General features: G+C 41.0%; 1 protein-coding gene across 10 annotated transcripts in view; it reads left to right on the top strand.

Moving 5' to 3' along the window:
- kmt2ca (lysine (K)-specific methyltransferase 2Ca) overlaps nt 1-18,666 on the top strand; it is a 342,802-nt gene that overhangs the window by 179,131 nt on the left and 145,005 nt on the right. For 9 of the 10 annotated variants that reach the window (XM_055664102.1, XM_055664136.1, XM_055664092.1 and 6 more), the window contains 3 exons: nt 6,206-6,322; nt 8,769-9,484; nt 17,188-17,304. In XM_055664102.1, the coding sequence (XP_055520077.1) occupies nt 6,206-6,322; nt 8,769-9,484; nt 17,188-17,304 (950 nt within the window). The remainder of the gene's footprint in view (nt 1-6,205; nt 6,323-8,768; nt 9,485-17,187; nt 17,305-18,666) is intronic. The other variant, XM_055664129.1, reaches the window with a different exon arrangement.

Raw genomic sequence — 18,666 nt, 5'->3', positions numbered from 1 at the left:
GCGTTCAGTGTTATTCGTAGCTCAGAGAGCCGTGACCCTCTCGCTTCCTGGGTCTGGCAGAGACTGAGTGAGGCACGACACTTCCTGGTTTTATAGTCCCTCCCCCTGCCGCCAGCGGGGGCAGCAGAGAGTATGGGGAATTTTGTAAAAACATTAATATCTCTCTCATTTTTCATCGACGGAAAAAATCCTCCGCACTCATACGGCGGAGGGGGCCTCTGAGCGAGGTGGCCAAAAATGACGGCCGTAGGTGGTGGCGTTCTCTCGGAAATCGCAGCACAGTCGGCCAAAAGCGGTCAAGATCAGAGATTTAGTAATATAGATAGATGTGAATAGTGTAAGTGCTTGTTTCATGACCAGTTCAAACCCTAGTCACAGGATCCTCACTGTGTGCGACCTAAATGGTGTGTATTGCCAATGGGCTGCTTGTTCTGTTCAACTTCTCTTAGATTTTTTTTAAAGTGTTGGCAAGGGCTCTTTGCCAGTTGAATGACCCACTTAGTCGATTACAAGACTTAAGATTCTGCAAAAAATGTCCCGCTATAGTGTACCATTTTGGCGCAGCTCCTAAGATCACAGACAAACAAGACAAAACTTTTAATAGTATATAGATATATACTAGCCCAAGTGGGACCCGTTAGGCACCGTTCCCCCAATGCAATAATCCACCACTCACCCGGGGGCGGCGTTGGAGGAAAGTTCTGGAATCTTTTTTTGTAAAACGGCAATCAATCCATCCCACATGAAACCCCCCCCCCATCCCAACCCCACATTTCACGGAATCTTGTGTAAATGAGATCCCATTGTGATTGGATGACTGTGAGATGCCATTGTGACATCATAGCCGGAAACTGCCAGAAAAGTCACAGCAGTCATAGTTATTCTTCTCAAAGTGGCGTTTTAAAAACTTCTAAATGTCAAAAACTTGTGAAATATAACATCAATCTGAACGAAACTTGACGCAATAAAGACCACAGAACAATGGTAAATAAGGTGGTGCAAAGGTGGTCATTTTTTAACTCAGTTAACCAATCTATAACCTCCTTTATATGTGGTAACAAGGTTCCAAGGGTCAATAAGTGCACTCTCCAAAGATGTCGTGAAGCCTTCCTAGCTTTATTAATTATTACTGGTGTTACGACTCCCGAATGCAGGTACTTCAGAGCCGCGTAACACAAGGCAAAAACCAGGTTCAAGTTCAAAAATAGTTTTAATTATTCAATGGAACACAAAACCCAAACCTGATTTAAACAACCCAGTCAGGGATATGGATGAACTGACAAACAATTTAACAATGCTCCAGCCAGCCACGTGATGGACCGTCGAACCAGAGACTCTAAAACCTGCCTAAAGAGATATAACCCTGAAACAAAATACACGAAAACACTAAGGTCAGCCCTTATCCGTCCCAATTCAATATTTGTTACCAAGGAATGGTGAAAGTACACAAAGTTCTATGCCATGTGGCCAGGCCTCCCTCGGTTCACACCAGCAGGCTGCTCATCAGTCAGGGTCTACGAAGAAGAGAGAGAATCCTGGGAAACTCTGGTATTTAAGCTTCAGATGAGTCACCCGTCACCTGACGTAGCTTGGCCAATCGGATACAGGAGCCTTTAACCCCTTGATTCCAGACTCACAGCCACGAGGCCTGTACTCGGAAGAGAAACAGAGAAAGGTAAATACATAGCATTCACCAGGAGGGGGAAGCGCCTAACAACTGGGCATCCAATATCCAAAAGATATTATTCTGGCTCCACTGACCAGATACAGACTGGTCTGCTTGAATTACAATCCCGTTACTTCTCGTCTCTCCCAGCTTTAGTATATTCCTCCCTGCCATTGAAACCCTCTAGATTTACATCCAACCCTGTCATATTATCCACCATCAAAATTTTTAACCAATTTTGTTGCCATTATAAGCTTACATCAGCTTCAGTTCTGGATCCCATTCATAGTAACCATTTATTCCCCCTCCCCCCCTACACTTGACTCAACCTTTCGATAGTGGGGTTTGAATGGTCTTATGTGCCTTAAGGATTTATACACTAACAACATATTTGATAGTTTCGACAACCTACACAAAAAACATGGCCTCCCACATAATCATTTCTTTAAATATCTTCAGGTCCGCCACTTAGTCATGAAAAAATGTCCTTCTTTTCCTGATCTCCCTCCTGTCACAGTGTTGGATAAACTTACTCTTACATTTGCAAATAAAGGACTGATCTCTGCAGTATATTCTAGCAATGTTACAAAATTTTGAGATTTAAAAAATCAATTCTGCAATTTATCCCATCAGATAAAGCATAACAATTAGTTTAGTTTGACACCTAATTCACTTTCATATCTCAAGTAATAAAAAAGTTATGGCCATTTTCATACTCGGAAATTAGCATCTTGTTCCCTATTGGTTTTCTATAGACATAACAAAAAAGCTGTGATCGAGGACAGTCAAAAGCCCATAACCTTCTTAAAAATTAAGAGAACTGAATGAAATTTTCAGTTATCATAGATTGAACCATTCTGAAACAAATATAAAATAATCTTACTTGGAGGACCTGAAATTAAAGCATATAATTAGTTACCCAATTGTAGCTAATTCCAAACTTCAATTACTAGATCTAAACATCTATCAATTTCTTAATAAATGATTAACATTTTTAAATAGCCTAAGTGTCCAAACAATATTCACAAATAATTCACAATAAAACATGATTTTTAAATCTCATTTACATCAATTTATAGGCCAAATGGAAGGAATTTAGTGTTCAATTGCTGTAAATTAAAGTCAATTTAAATCGGCTTTCTAGTGGGTTCCTGTGAACGCGCTGGTTTAGAACGTTCACATTGCGCTGGATTTGTGCCCTCAAATGCCCAGAAAAATACTGTGGGATATAAAGAGCCCAAAATGAACTATTCGCTATAGAAAACTTTATATACAGTGTTCTTAAGAAGCCCCTTTTAATGTAAAAATAGGGTACATACCTTTAATTGTTTGCTTTATAAAACCCTGGGGCTGCGAGAGGTTGCGGGTTGAGAGAGTGATTTTTTAAACTACTATAACTATTATACAAGGCCATAAAAACTAATAATACCTTTTGCGACGGGGTCTTCCAGCGATTTTCCATTAATGATTTACTAGGCTGAACATTTTCGATTGGTTCAAATACTGGTTTTGTTGAAAAGTGCTATATAAATAAACTAGTAAAAATCGCGTTTTAAACCCGCCCCCTCTAAACAGCGCCAGAATCGCGCACACGGGGTGGGGCAGATACTCAGACACGATTCAGGTAGGTTTTGTAACATACCTATATATTCTCAATTGATGTATTTAGGAGATCAAAACCTGAACAAAGTTAAAGCTAGGTGGGAGGATGACCTTGGTATGGATCTGGGCAGAAGCGCTGAAAAAAGTCCACTCCTCGTCATCATGTGCTAGATTGGGGCTCATACAATTTAAAGTTTTACACAGGGTTCATTTAAGCAAAGCCAGGCTTGCTAACATATATCCAGGGATGGACGCTGGCTGTGACAGGTGCTCGTTCTCTCCAGCCAATCTAGCTCATGCATTCTGGTCTTGCCCCAAACTTGTTAACTACTGGGCAGTGGTTTTTAAAACCATCAGTGAAGTCCTTGGGATGACAGTGAGACCTTGCCCGCTTGTAGCTGTATTTGGTGTAACAGATAAAACCTTGGGTTTAAATACAACCCAATCTGATATCATTACATTTACATCACTTTTGGCCCATAGGAGAATCTTGCTGGTCTGGAAATCTACCACTCCTCCATCTGCCGCTGCTTGGCTGGAAGACGTCATGTTTTTTTTAAGGCTAGAAAACATAGAAACATAGAAAATAGGTGCAGGAGTAGGCCATTCGGCCCTTCGAGCCTGCACCGCCATTCAATATGATCATGGCTGATCATCCAACTCAGTATCCTGTACCTGCCTTCTCTCCATACCCCCTGATCCCTTTAGCCACAAGGGCCACATCTAACTCCCTCTTAAATATAGCCAATGAACTGGCCTCAACTACCTTCTGCGGGAGAGAATTCCAGAGATTCACCACTCTCTGTGTGAAAAATGTTTTCCACATCTCGGTCCTAAGAGATTTCCCCCTTATCCTTAAACTGTGACCCCTTGTTCTGGACTTCCCCAACATCAGGAATAATCTTCCTGCATCTAGCCTGTCCAACCCCTTAAGAATTTTGTAAGTTTCTATAAGATCCCCCCTCAGTCTTATCAAAATTCTAGCGAGTACAAACCGAGTCTATCCAGTCTTTTTTCATATGAAAGTCCTGACATCCCAGGAATCAGCCTGGTGAACCTTCTCTGGACTCCCTCTATGGCAAGAATGTCTTTCCTCAGATTAGGAGACCAAAACTGTACGCAATACTCTAGGTGTGGTCTCACCAAGACCCTGTACAACTGCAGTAGAACCTCCCTGCTCCTATACTCAAATCCTTTTGCTATGAATGCTAACATACCATTCGCCTTCCTCACTGCCTGCTGCACCTGCATGCCTACTTTTAATGACTGGTGTACCATGACACCCAGGTCTCGTTGCATCGTCACATAAAAGATTAAATTCACATTGAGGGGGTCTGTGAATTCAATTCAATTCAATTCAACTTTAATGTGATCGCACAAATACAAGTATCAGTACAACGAAATGCAGTTTTGCGTAAGTTTTATTTGAAATGGGAACCCTTGTTATCATGCTTTGAGGGTCTAAAGGAACTACCTATTGACTGAGGGTACTTGACAGTATGTGGGGATCCGCCTTTATTCTGTTTTGTTACTTTATTATTGTTAAAAAGTGCATTTGATTTTGTGATACATTTGGATTGTGAAAAAATAAGCTGCCAAGAGGTGTTTAGGGAGGGTTTGTTAGGGTTATTTTGTTTATATTATTATTATTATTATTATTATTATTATTATTTATAAAAAACAAAATGGAGGAAAATGTAATGCCATACGTCAGATGTACTGTGATTTTTTTTTCTGCTCCAATAAAAAAACTATTAAGAATTTAAAAATGTTTGCGCTAACGTGTACCATTTTGGCGGTTCCAGGATCACATAACCATAGATAGATAGATAAATAGATAAATAGATAAATAGATAGATAGAAGTTTTAGTAATAAACTAGACCAAGTGGGACCCATTGGTCTAGTATATTACTACCATATGGGGGGGGGGGGGGTGGCCTGCGACATCACACACACACACTAAACCCCCCCCCCCCCCCCCGTCCTCTGCACCTGGCTTCCCCCTGCCCTACCTCTGCCCCCCCCCCCCCCCACACACACACACATACTAACCACCCCCTTGATATTATATTAATATTAATCATTCGCTCCTTTTACCCCATCCCCCGCCCTAGCCACTCACGCATAGCCCCCAACTCGCAGGCTCGGCAAGTGAGGAAGAGGGGGGGAGGGGGCAGAGAGAGCGAGGGCAGAGGCAGAGGTAGAGGGCAGAAGTGGAGGGCAGAGACAGAGGGCAAGGACAGAGGTAGCGGGCAGAGGGAGGGGCAGGGGAGGCAGGGACAGAGGGACGGGCAGGGACAGGGTGGGGAGGGCAGGAGCAGAGGGGGGGGGGGAGCAGAGGGGGGGCAGGGGCAGGGAGGGCAGGGGGAGGCCAGGAGCAGAGAGCGGGCAGGGGCAGAGGCGGGGGGAGGCAGAGCGTCTTTTGAATAACCGGGGGGGGGTGTGACGTCATTCGCAGAGCATGTAAGAAGGCCGCATGGAGCAGACCCATTGTAATGTCATCATCGAAAGACTGGTTTTAAATTCAAAGTTTTGTCAGATTTTGAACATTTTCAGTAATAACTCGAGAAATAAAGCCTGAAAATTTCAGAGCTAAGGCGATTTTGGACTCCATGGGAAAAATCTCTACCGGAACATGTAAAATAATTTACTGTTACATTTTTTCGCGAAGATGTGATCACACACATAAATACACATCCATGATCAGAGTTTTATAAGTATAGAGATAAATAGATAGATATATATATGGATGTGCTGCCTACTTTGTAATTATATTTAATGAAGTTACTAATAATGGACATCAACTTATTTGATTTAAAAATCTGGTATATTTACAATAAATCTGATTCATCAGTGCTAAAATATTCAGCTGAGATCTGGTTTTGAAAGTAGCATTGAGGCTTGTGTTACTAATATTTGTATTTTGAAACGTATAGGTGTTCCTGGAATTAATGGAGCTGTTGAGGAACAGTTATCACAAGGAGAGGCTATTCACCAGCCAGACAACCCTATTAGCCTTGCTGAAGATCGGAGTATTACAGTTAAGAAAAATGGTAGGAAGTCTGTTATTTTGATTTTCTGCTTTGTGCAATGAGAACTTTGCTGATGATGGTCAGCATGATGTGAGGTTTAGCTCCTCACTTCTTCCAAATAGTGCATATATTTGGCTTGCAAGCAGTGAGGAGGAAATATTAAAATATTTTACAACGTAATGTTGCTTACCATATAGCTAATGGCTCCTACATACCTTCATTTCACTATTTTTTGCAATACATTTTAACCTCTTTCATGCCAATACATTTCCATCAATATTATGAGCTTCTATCTTATGCACTAGTCTTCTACATGGCACATTGATTATCCACAATCAGTACCCCGTTCCTGCCTTCTCCCCATATCCCCTGACTCCGCTATCTTTAAGAGCCCTATCAAGCTCTCTCTTGAAAGTATTCAGAGCCTCCACCGCCCTCTGAGGCAGAGAATTCCACAGACTCACAACTCTCTGTGTGAAAAAGTGTTTCCTCATCTCCGTTCTAAATGGCTTACCCCTTATTCTTAAACTGTGGCCCCTGGTTCTGGACTCCCCCAACATCAGGAACATGTTTCCGGCCTCTAGCATGTCCAAACCCTTAATAATCTTATATGTTTCAATAATATACCCCTCATCCTTCTAACTTCCAGAGTATACAAGCCCAGCCACTCCATTCTCTCAGCATATGACAGTCCCGCCATCCCGGGAATTAACCCTGTGAACCTACGCTGCACTCCCTCAATAGCAAGAATGTCCTTCCTCAAATTTGGAGACCAAAACTGCACACAATACTCCAGGTGTGGTCTCACTAGGGCCCTATACAACTGCAGAAGGACCTCTCTGCTCCTATACTCAACTCCTCTTGTTATGAAGGCCAACATGCCATTCGCTTACTTCACTGCCTACTGTACCTGCATGCTTACTTTCATTGACTGATGAACAAGGGCCCCCAGATCCCGTTGTACTTCCCCTTTTCCCAATTTAACACCATTTAGATAATAATCTGCCTTCCTGGTTTTGCTACCAAAGTGGTTAACCTCATATTATCCACATTAAACTGCATCTGCCATGCATCTGCCCACTCACCCAACCTGTCCAAGTCACACTGCATTCTCATAGCATCCTCCTCACAGTTCAAACTGCCACCCAGCTTTGTGTCATCTGCAAATTTGCTAACGTCACTTTTAATCCCTTCATCGAAATCATTGATGTATATTGTAAATGTACATTTACTGCCTACCATTCTGAAAGGGACCCGTTAATCCCTACTCTTTGTTTCCTGTCTGCCAACCAATTTTCTATAAGATTTTTTTTTTTAAACTTTACACTTATACAGTGACTACAACTGATACACATCTTTCTCTACATACTTTGTACCAATACATTCTTATATAGTCTGTAAATATCATTTGCGTTTCTTCCTTAAATAATGCAATCATGAATAGCTAGACAGCACTCTGCCTCTTATTGTCCAGTGGTGGAAAATCCCGAGGCTGTAGTCCTTCTCCACAAAATGTCTGCATCGAGCATCCATATGTCCCTCAGCACATACGTCTGCACCTTGGAATTTGTCCGTCAGCAGCACTATGGACATCTCCCTGCACTGGAAGACAAGTCTCAGGCAGACAAAAATGCCTCCTTCATCAAATTAATGATCATCCATTAGCAGTTGATGCTTGATGGAAGTTGCACATAGATCACGAGATCTTTGTTACGCAGCTGCTTGGTTGAACTTTGACAAGGATCATTGCGTCATTTTCCAGACTTTGGTAAGCTTGCAGCCTACAAGCAGGTGGGCATTTGTCTGATCCCCAACATCTCTGCCAACTTAAGGGCAGCAGGCACTGAGAATGATGCACTCCTTTACAGAAAGGATCTGATGTGGGAGGGACCTCTCACTGCCAGACAAGCAAGATTTTGGTTTGTGTTGTGCCAATGAGGCATTCTGGCAAATAACTTTTGACAGTATGCTCCAGAAACTATCCCACAGGATCAACTGACTTCCTGCAATGATTCCAGGACATTTTGTGCTGGCCGCTGACTGATGGACCTGTGATCAAAGGTGCTTTTCTGCAGAAAACACTGGGGACAAGTAGAATTTCAGCATGCACAGCACTTGGGGTTCGCATATTGAGGATCTATCCACTGCTTGATGCAGCTTTCGGGCAGTAAATTATGAAAAGTAAAATTAAATTTGACTGTCAATCCCTTTTCTCTCCACCAGTCACCTTAATGATGTGATGCAAAATTGCATAATTTGATTTTGAAATTAATTGATCATTAACAAAAAACAAGGAATTGATAGCACTGCCTTCAGAATTAACATCCAGTTTAGTTTTAAATATGTAAATTATATTTAAAAACATCCTATGTTGCTATTTAATTTAGCTATGCATTTTTGGACTTCAATTTTCAAATGTTGTCACATTTGATAGATCTCTTTCATTTTAATTTGTTTATGTTTGTAGATTTGGCAACAGCCCATACAATTGACCACATAGAGTCTGATTTGCCCAAGGATGCTATGGTCTCTGGAGAAGTACTTCAACAGCTTGAGTGTCGAACAGCAGTGATGGTAGTCCAAGACACAGAGACGAATGAAAATAAACCTGAAACACTATTACAACCTCAACTGGATGGGAAGGCACTACATTTGAAAGAGTTTGTTGAAGAAGCAGCCCCAGTAGCAGAGCATCCGATTTGTGAGAACAAGACAGAACCAATGGAAATTTCAGCCACAGAAGTGTCAAATAATGGGCTTCCACAGGAGGATGTACTGACCAAGGAACTTCCAGAAATCGTACCGGTGGATAATGTGGCACAGCGAAGTGAAGAAAGAAATTCCCAAGTGTTTCTCAGTAGCAATGTTTTTGAAGCTGAAGAAACTCCCAGTGAGTATACATCAGAGCTAAATTCACCAATTGAAAATAAAGCTGTCAAAGGCTTTGTAGAAACAGACAATAATTATGTCAACAGCAGCAGATCCTCTTCAGTTTCTCCCTCTTCTGTGACAGTTTCAGTTGGGTTAACTCCGATGACTAATGTGTCTTGCACTTCAGCTCCAACCACATTCGGTTCAAGAATTCCTGCACCTGCCTTCGTACCTCTGGTTCCAAAAATAGGCATGGGGAAACCAGCTATTACCAAAAGGAAATTTTCTCCAGGAAGACCCAGAATGAGACAGGTACGATTCGCTAATGTCTATTAAGTATATTTATCAGTTCAAAACTGGCTGTATTTCATTAGACCGTAGCTGTCTGTGTATTTTACTCGACAGATATTGCATTGCAAAACACGGCAAAACATGTTTAAAGTGGCAGAGACTTCAAGGGTCTAAAGGATAATGTTTTGTTTGTAAATTATAAGAGATGCTAATAAAAGCAGAGATTTCATTTGCTTTATTTCATACCAGAATTGTATTAAAAGCTAAATGTTTTCAACTTAATACAAATAATACCTGATTTTTTAATTTTGAGTTACATGATAATATATGGTAAATGTTAAGTAAATAAGATTGAATGAATTTTAATATCTGATAAGTTGTTCGCCTCGATTATTCCTTCTGAAACTTGTCTCTCAGTATTATGCACTGGACTTTATTCACTGTGTGTGTAGCTTATTTGTGTGCAGTGTTGAGACACAAATGCTTTAAAAAATATTCTTGTGCCATTTACATGAAGCATGAAAAAGCATTTTAACGCTTTCAACGTACAAATAGGGATTGTGTAGAAAATCTTGGCTTTGAGTAGACAAAAAAATTAACCATACGAGGAATATTTTGTTCTTAATGTGAAAATTTATAGTTAAAGAAATAGGTGTTGGCTTTTCATTTGGAGTAAAGTAAGTGTAGGTAGCAAGGAACAAGACATTACATATCAGCGGTGTCAATTTAATGTTTGCTGCACCAAAAGTAGGTAGCTTTTGCTGCTGGTAGCATTAAATAAAACACTGCTAATTTGTGATATCTTGTTCCTTGATAACCACACTTGCATCATAATGCAGATAGAAGAAGGCTTTGGCTTGCTTGTGCCTCGTGTTAATTTTAGTGAATAGAAATGATAGTATTGATCCTTATATAGTCTATTTTAAATTTTAGACCCTAGTAATTTAGAGATGTGTTGACAAGTGAAGTTAAATAGCTTGAAGAACAATGTGACTCTTTTTCTCTCTTAAATCTTCCTGAAATCTTTCAGACAATTTTAGATATTATTAGTGTGCTATTTAAAATGGAGCAAAACTGTTCTCATTGGCAGAGGAGTAAGAACCAGAGGACGTGGATAGGATGGTCAAAACAGCTTTTGGCACATTGACCATCAGAATATTGAGTATAGATGTTGGAAGATCATATTGCATTTATATGTGATGTTGGTGAGGTCACATTTAGCGTATTGTTTTCAGTTCTGGGCACTATGTTACAAGAAAGCTGTTGTCAAGTTGGAAAGGGTACAGAGAAGATTTACGAGGATGTTGTGGGAACTAGAGAGTCTGATCTATAGGAAGAGGTTGAGCAGGCTGGGACTCTATTCCTTGGAGCACAGGAGGATTAGGGGTGACTATAAAGAGGTGTATAAAATCATGAGAGGAATAGACTGGCTGGAAGCACAGAGTCTCTTGCCCAGTGTGAGGGAATCGAGAACCAGAGGACTTAGGTTTAAGGTGAAGAGAGAAAGTTTTAATAGGCATCTGAGGGGTTACCTTTTCACACAAAGAGAGGTGGGTGTATGGAATGAGCTGTCAGAGGTGATAGTTGAGGCAGGGGCAATGTTTAAGAAACAATTAGATAGGCACATGGATAGGACAAGTTTGGAGGGTTATGGGCCAAACGCAGGCAGATGGGTCTAGTGTAGATGGGACATGTTGGTCAATGTAGGCAAGTTTGGCTGAAGGGCTTGTTTCCACGTTGTATGGTTCTATGATGTTAAATGGGACTAGCACAGTTGACGCATCTTGTTCGGCATGGATGAATTGGGCCGATGGGCTTGCTTCCATATTGTATGACTGGCTCTAAATCGTTCACTTTAACACTCAGATCCCTCTGCTATTACGTGTGTTTCCATAACACAAATTGAATACCATGCATTAATATATTAGTGGACATAACTTGTATTATACGGGCCATTTGAATTGGTTATAACGCAAATTCAATTGGGAACTCGAGAACTACTTAAAAGTTACTTTGAAAAATGATAAGCAGAAAAAAAACCTCTTGGGGGATAAAAGTCTGAGGGTGAGGAAGGAAACTGTTTCCATGTAACCTCCCTGCACCAATAGAGACTATTGCATCATAAGAATGGTCAGTTTATGTCACTGCAGGTGGCCATTGAAACTGACTTGTCCAAGATACTCTACTCTAGTAACAAAAATGAAGGCACAGCTTTGAAAAAGATCTTCAGTTTTGAAAATTCAGCAGGGGAAAATATGGTTATTATGAACCTGAAACACTGTGCCTCAACCCCCTTTACGCCATGAGATAATTGATTTTATAACGTGAGGTTTCATTGGAATGCAACTATCACATTATAGGAGAACTACCTACATTTAGATAACGTGCTTATTTAAAACAAAATTCCTGTCAAAATGGAATTTCACATTTGCCAGTTTTTTTTTCCACTCACTTAACCTTTTTATATTCCTTTATATCTTCCTTATGTCCTCTGTAGCTTGCTTGTACATCTGCTTTTATGTTTTCAGAAGATTTAGCCCTGATCCAAGTCATATTTTGTCTGTGGCGTGAGTACGTGCAGTTTAGTTGGGATTAATTCTACCAGCATAAAGGATTTGATATTAAAAGCAATTTGGGCCATGTGGCAAGGTGTAACTACATAAGCTTGTAATTGACCAGTGCTGCAACTAAGGAGCTTGGGTGCATTAGTGCCAAATCGTTGAAGAGAAATAAAACCAAAAATCTACCCATAAAGATCACAAGTTGTGAAGAGGTGGAGATGCAGTGCAGATATAAAGCTACAGTGGAGGAGTTCTACCTGCACGATGTTGATTAAATTTAACTGTGGACATCGGAAATCATCTTACGAGTGATTAAGAGGAATGATGAGAGTAGCGTTCTGAGATTGAGTTTCTGGGATTTGCGGCATTGTACAAAATACCACAGTAGGAAATTGAACTTTGCTTTAATTGAGGTTCTTGCATTTTATTGCTAAGATTGGTAAGAAATTGAAGATGAAATCAGCTTCACGTAATTATGTTTAATTTGATTGCTACATGTCAAATGTCAGTTATATGACTTCAAGGATAATTTCATGCTTTGTACCTTGTCAACCATTCATTTTGATTACATGCAGATAGATATTTCATTGTTTTGGGATGAATTATATGTATAAATTTCCACAAAGGTTTAGTGTATGTGCTGCATCTGTAATTCAACCCATGTTATGGTACAGCATTTGTGCTTGGGATCTTTTCAAATTTACATTGATTTGGTAAAATCTTATGTATTGTGTAAGATAAACACAGGCAAACACAGGCAAATGGAACTAGCTCAGGTAAACACTTAGTGGTGAATCTGTGTAACTCTCTGCCACAGAGGGTAAAGGCCAGTTCAGGCTATATTTAACACAGTTAGATGTGGCCCTTGTGGCTAAGGGGCTCAAGGGGGATGGAGAGAAGGGAGGTACGGGATACTGAGTTGGATGTTCAGCCATGATCATATTGAATGGTGGTGCAGGCTCGAAGGGCCGAATGGCCTACTCCTGCACCTAATTCTATGTTTCTATGTAAATGGGTTGGCAGAAGGCCCTGTTTCTGTGCCATATACCAGACTTCTGAGCGCAGTTGAGTCCTTTTTTGTTTCAACATTGCTGACACTTGATGTTTATAATTGAAATCAATGGATCCAGAAAACATTGATTTTTGATTTGCTCCACAGATGAAATGATTATGCCTTTCTTTCTCACAGTTGAATAGTTTTCTTTGTATTCTTTTTCACTGGGATGATTGGTAGGCTTACCAATTTTTCAAATGGCTTTCTCAACAGTGCAAAAAAATATCAGGCACATTAAGCTTGAGCTTGGCCTCATAGTATCCACTGTTTTTGCATGTTCACTAAATTTATTGTCAATTGTTACTGTTTATTTCTTTGCCATTCAGCTAATTGTTAATCCAACTTGACACTCTCCCTCAGTTCCCATAGGTTCAAACTTACTTAATCAATCCAAATCCAAGGCGTAGCTATGGGCCCAAGCTATGCCTGCCTCTTTGTAGGGTACGTCGAACAATCTTTGTTCGAGGCGTACCATGGCCCTAAGCTTGAACTCTACCTCTGCTACATCGACGACTGCATTGGTGCTACCTCCTGCACCCATACACAACTCACTGACTTCATCCATTTCACCACTAACTTTCATCCGGCACTCAAATACACCTGGACCATTTCCGCTATCTCTCTACCGTTTCTAGATCTCACTATCTCCATCGCAGGTGGCAGACTACTGACCGACATCTACTATATACACACTGACTCCCATGGCTATCTGGACTACACTTCTTCCCATCCTGCTTATTGTAAGGACTCCATCCCCTACTTCCAATTCCTCCATCTACTCCACTTCTGCACCCAGGATGAGGTGTTCAAACCAGGGCATCGGAGATGTCCTCATTCTTCAGGGAATGGGGGTTTCCCTCTTCTTTAGATGACGCTCTCACCAGGGTCTCTTCTATACCCCGTAACTGCTCTCACTCCCCATGCCCCCACTCGTAACCAGGACAGAGTCCCCCTTGTCCACACCTTCCACCCTACCAGCGTTCACATACAACAAATATTCCTCCGACATTTTTGCCACTTCCAACGGGATCCCACCCCTGGCCCCATCTTAACATCTCCCCTTTCTGCTTTCCGCAGAGACCGCTCCCTCCGTAACTCCCTGGTCAATTTGTCCCTTCCCACCCAAACCACCCCCTCTCCTGGCACTTTCCCTTGCAACCGCAGGAAATGCTACACTTGTCGCTGTACCTCCCCCCTTGACTCCATTCTAGGACCTAAGCAGTCTTTCCCGCTGAGTTTCTCCAGCATATTTGTCTACCTAATCAATCAGTCCTGTGCTTTGAGTTCTGTTTTTACTTTGTTTGATTCAATGATTAGTTTGCACAATTATTTGTAAACTTTATTGCTCTTACCTTAACTCAAGCCTGCATCCCGATTTCCAGCCCCTTCCAATCTCCGTCTATGGCACCTCTCATGAAAATACTCCATTCCCTGGCCTTCACCGTCTCACTTTCACCAGTCCTGATGCAGCATCTCAATCAGAAATGTCGATCATGTCTATCCCTTTATAGATGTTACCTGACCCAATAAGTTCCTCCAACAGTTCCTCCAGCAGTTTGCTTGTTGCTTCAGATTCCAGCACCTGCAGTCTATCGTGTCTCTCTGGATATCATTTACTGTGTTTTACTCCATGGTTTTTGACTTGTATAGTGCTGGAGATTGCCTAATATATTAGGTACTAATGCCCATGTGATTTAAATTTTGGGAACAACATGGGGGAAGTTGAATCCATTTTGACATAAATGTTAATTATTGTACATCCTGATGATAAATATGAATTCTAATTGTTCACTCAAATGAGGTAATGCTATCATCTTTGCAGATGATACAAAAGTGGGTGGTTTTGCAGCTGGTGAAGATGGTTGTGAAAAATTGCAGCAGGATCTTTTGATCGATTGGCCAGGTGGGCTGAGGAATGGTTGATGGAATTTATGTGAGGTGTTGCATTTTGGGAAGTCTAACATGTGCAGGACCCACACAGTGAATGGTAGGAGTCTGGGGAGTGTTGTAGAGCAGAGGGATCTAAGTGTAGGTGCATGGTTCCTTGAAGGTGGAGTCGCAGGTAGATCGGGTGGTCAAAAAGGCATTTGGCACATTGGCCTTCATCAGCCAGAGTATTGAGTATAGAAGTTGGGAGGTCATATTGCAGTTGTATAGATGTTAGTGAGGCCGCATTTAGGGTATTGTGTTCAGTTCTGGGCACCGAGTAAAAGGAAAGATGTTGTCAAGCTGGAACGGGTGCAGAGAAGATTTACAAGCATTTTGCCACGACTAGAGGGTCTGAGCTATAGGCAGAGGTTCAGTAGGCTAGGACTATTCCTTGGAGCGCAGGAGGATGAGGGGTGGTCTTATGGAGGTGTATAAGATCATGAGAGGAATAAATCGGGTGGAAGCACAGAGTCTCTTGCCCAGAGTAGGTGAATTTAGAACTAGTGGACATAGGTTCACGGTGAAGATGAAAAGGAATCTGAGGGGTTTTTTTTTATACAAAGGGTGGTGGATGTATGGAACAAGCTGTCAGAGTAGGTGGTTGAGGCAGGGACCATCCCAACATTTAAGAAACAGTTAGGTACATGGTTAGACCAGGTTTGGAGAGATATGGACCAAATGTGGGCAGGTGGGACTTGATGGCCGGTGTGGGCAAGTTGGGCCGAAAGGCCTGTTTCCACACTGTATTACTCTATGACTCTATCTACCCTTCTCGCATAACCTGCTGTTGGATGAAATGCATTATGTATGGCCCACATGAGAAGCAAACTGTTTGATAGTTTGAAATGGCTTACAGAATACATTATTCTACTGAATAGTTATTATGTGCATATTAAATAAATGCTTAGATTCACGCATGGGTGCAAAATGTACCATACTGCCAATCAATTTTCATATCTTAGATGTTAGATGAAAGTTCCATAAGAACAAAGATAAGCTACTAAGAACAGGATGTGAATTCTTGTCCCCGAAGGTACAATGGTTATGCGCTTCTTGCCATTCAGTTTGACGATTCAGTTTACACCAAATATTTATGTTGATTAGTGTTTAAAAAAAAATTATGCAAACTGTACTCCTTATGCATTACATTTTTACCTGAAGCTTTTGGAACAAGGTTTAATATTTATTAATTTAAATACACGTTAAGAGTAATTAAAGAATATTTTAGAGTTATCAACAAAATTCTCATGAGAAAAATCTACATATTTCTGTGAACGCAGGTAAACTGAGGTAAATTAATATTGGAATTGAAGTGCTCACGAGGTTAGGCAGTTTTGGGAATAAGAAACAGTTACAGTTTCGCAAGAGCAGGCCACCACTGATTTTCCAGCAACTGATGCCTTCTTCAATCCGGGCAAAATTACAAGAGAGCACTTGAAATATCCCCCGGCGGCCGATCTCAACCTAATTCGCGGTGCGAATTTGATCACAGCAGACGGGCTCTTGTACTCCGCCCTGGCCAGAGCCGGCAGGTCCGTTCCCATAGGCAACATCCACTGCCAGACTTCCAATCGGCGGGTCAAATTTGCCTCCTGTGGCTGGGGCTCTGGAACTCTGGCCCATGACCGACTTCCAAGACCAACTATGCAGGCCGGTATCTCGGCCCTGATGGCCTTGGATGCCATGACCTCTGTTGGATAATCTGGCTAGGCTTTGGAATCAAAGGTGCTAGACAATAAGTGGTGGACCTGAATAATTATCAATGATTTTTATGATAGGCCATCAACATAAAGTATTAATGCTGTTTCTATCCATGGATATAGACTAATTGCTGACGCTTTCCAGTATTTTTATTCAAAATCAATTAAAGACAAAATAATAAGAAATGCAGCTCCTCTACACTGATTGTCATACAGAAAATACTTAGGATGGAATAATTCTCATTTATCGGTTGAATTTGCAGTAGGAGTAAATGGTGGGTGGCAATTTTAACTTCTCATGCCCTGCTCCCTGTGTAATCACATTTTGCGAATTTTATGATTTAATTCATTATGTCCTGCAACCAACATTTCTCTCGTGCTTTCATTTTGTATTACCATACTGATCACCTGTTTAACATTTTAAGTTTATTTTGCTGGGGGTTTCCCCAATTACATCTTTTTTCACCTACCATATCCTAGGGCATATGGGCGACAAATGCTATGAGTTCGCCTTCCTGGTCTGCAAACAGTTATGAATTTCGGGAGAGTATGGTAAAAACAAAGCAGTCTCAGAACACCATTTGGAACGTCAAAGTGGTAATTCATATTATTTCATGTCCTTTTATTCCTGTGGTGAATTTGTTTGGCTTAAATGTTTCTGTCATGTAATCAGACAGTAGTGCAATTTTTGTTTCTGATTTTTGTTCATTCCTGCATTGTAATAATCATTACAACTCATTGTAGGCGAATGCAAGTGCTCTTTTCTGTTAAAGAAAATAATGCTGTTAAGATAGATTAAGTTTTCACTCCCTTTTCTTATCCATGTCCTTTATTAGAGGACAGGTTATTTTCACCATGAATATGAAACCAAGTGGATCTTTACAACATGCTCATATACAGAGCTCCTATTTGGGGTTATCTTCCAGATGTCTATCCCTAAACTCCACCATCAGTTTTATTTAACGATTATTGTTATCACTGCTGATTGCTGTACCCCAAAGACAAGTATCATGTTTGCTTGGTTCTCTTTTCATCCATGCAATTTCTAGTTTTATTGTCCTCTATAGATTTTGTTTTAAGGCATTTCTGTTTGTAAAGTAATTTGAGGTTCTGTTTTGTTTGATACAATTTTCTTTATCTAGCACATAAGCATTGCATAGTTTAGCAGGAAAATAAGTCTATTCAGACCAATTTCCTTGTACCTATTTACCTTCCATATCCCTATTCATCCAGTCTTATATCATTTTTTTCCTCAGTTTGTTTAACTACTTTTTCCTTTATTATCACTTGTAGTGAGATTTATCTTGAATTCTCTCAGACTTGTCAGTAGCTTTCTTATAATTATGATCTCCAATTCTAGAGACCCCACGTGGAAATATTTTTTTCGGTCTTTACTCATCATTTTAAACGGCATGTAGTATTTTTTTTTACTCTATCTCTATTTCCTGGTAAACAGCAGCAAGCAGTGGCCCTGGGCAATCAGTGTCCCTGGACATTCCTGGCGAGCAGCGGCCAGGGACACTCCCGGTAAGCAGCAGGCCGAGACCGGAATGGTACCATTCGGTGCCGCCTTATCGGCGCTGCTGTTTGGGCGCCTCCGTTTCGGGGTGTTAGAGTTAGGGTTAGGGTATGGGTTTGGGTTAGAGTTAGGGTGCCACAGCAGTGGGCCAGTGGAAACGAATTTCCAAACTTGTTAACATAAAGCTGATCTCACTTGCAATATCCTTGGCATAGGAACTTCTCACAGAGGGTGATGAATCTCTAGAATTCACTATCCCGGAGGATTGTGACGCATGGAACACTTTTATTTATGTTTTACAGAGATAAATAAAAGTATTTACATACATAAATACAGTATTTACAGAGGTTAGGGTTAGGGTTCTGATAAGTACAGATATTATAAATGGAGACGCCGAAAGGGCAGCGCCGAATCGGCGGTGCCGGAACGGCAGCGCCAAA

This window comes from Leucoraja erinacea, chromosome 2 (assembly GCF_028641065.1).
Source record: "Leucoraja erinacea ecotype New England chromosome 2, Leri_hhj_1, whole genome shotgun sequence".
NCBI lineage: Eukaryota > Metazoa > Chordata > Chondrichthyes > Rajiformes > Rajidae > Leucoraja > Leucoraja erinaceus.
The sequence above is the reverse complement of the archived record's forward strand: the minus strand, read 5'-3'. Positions and strand labels throughout refer to the sequence as shown.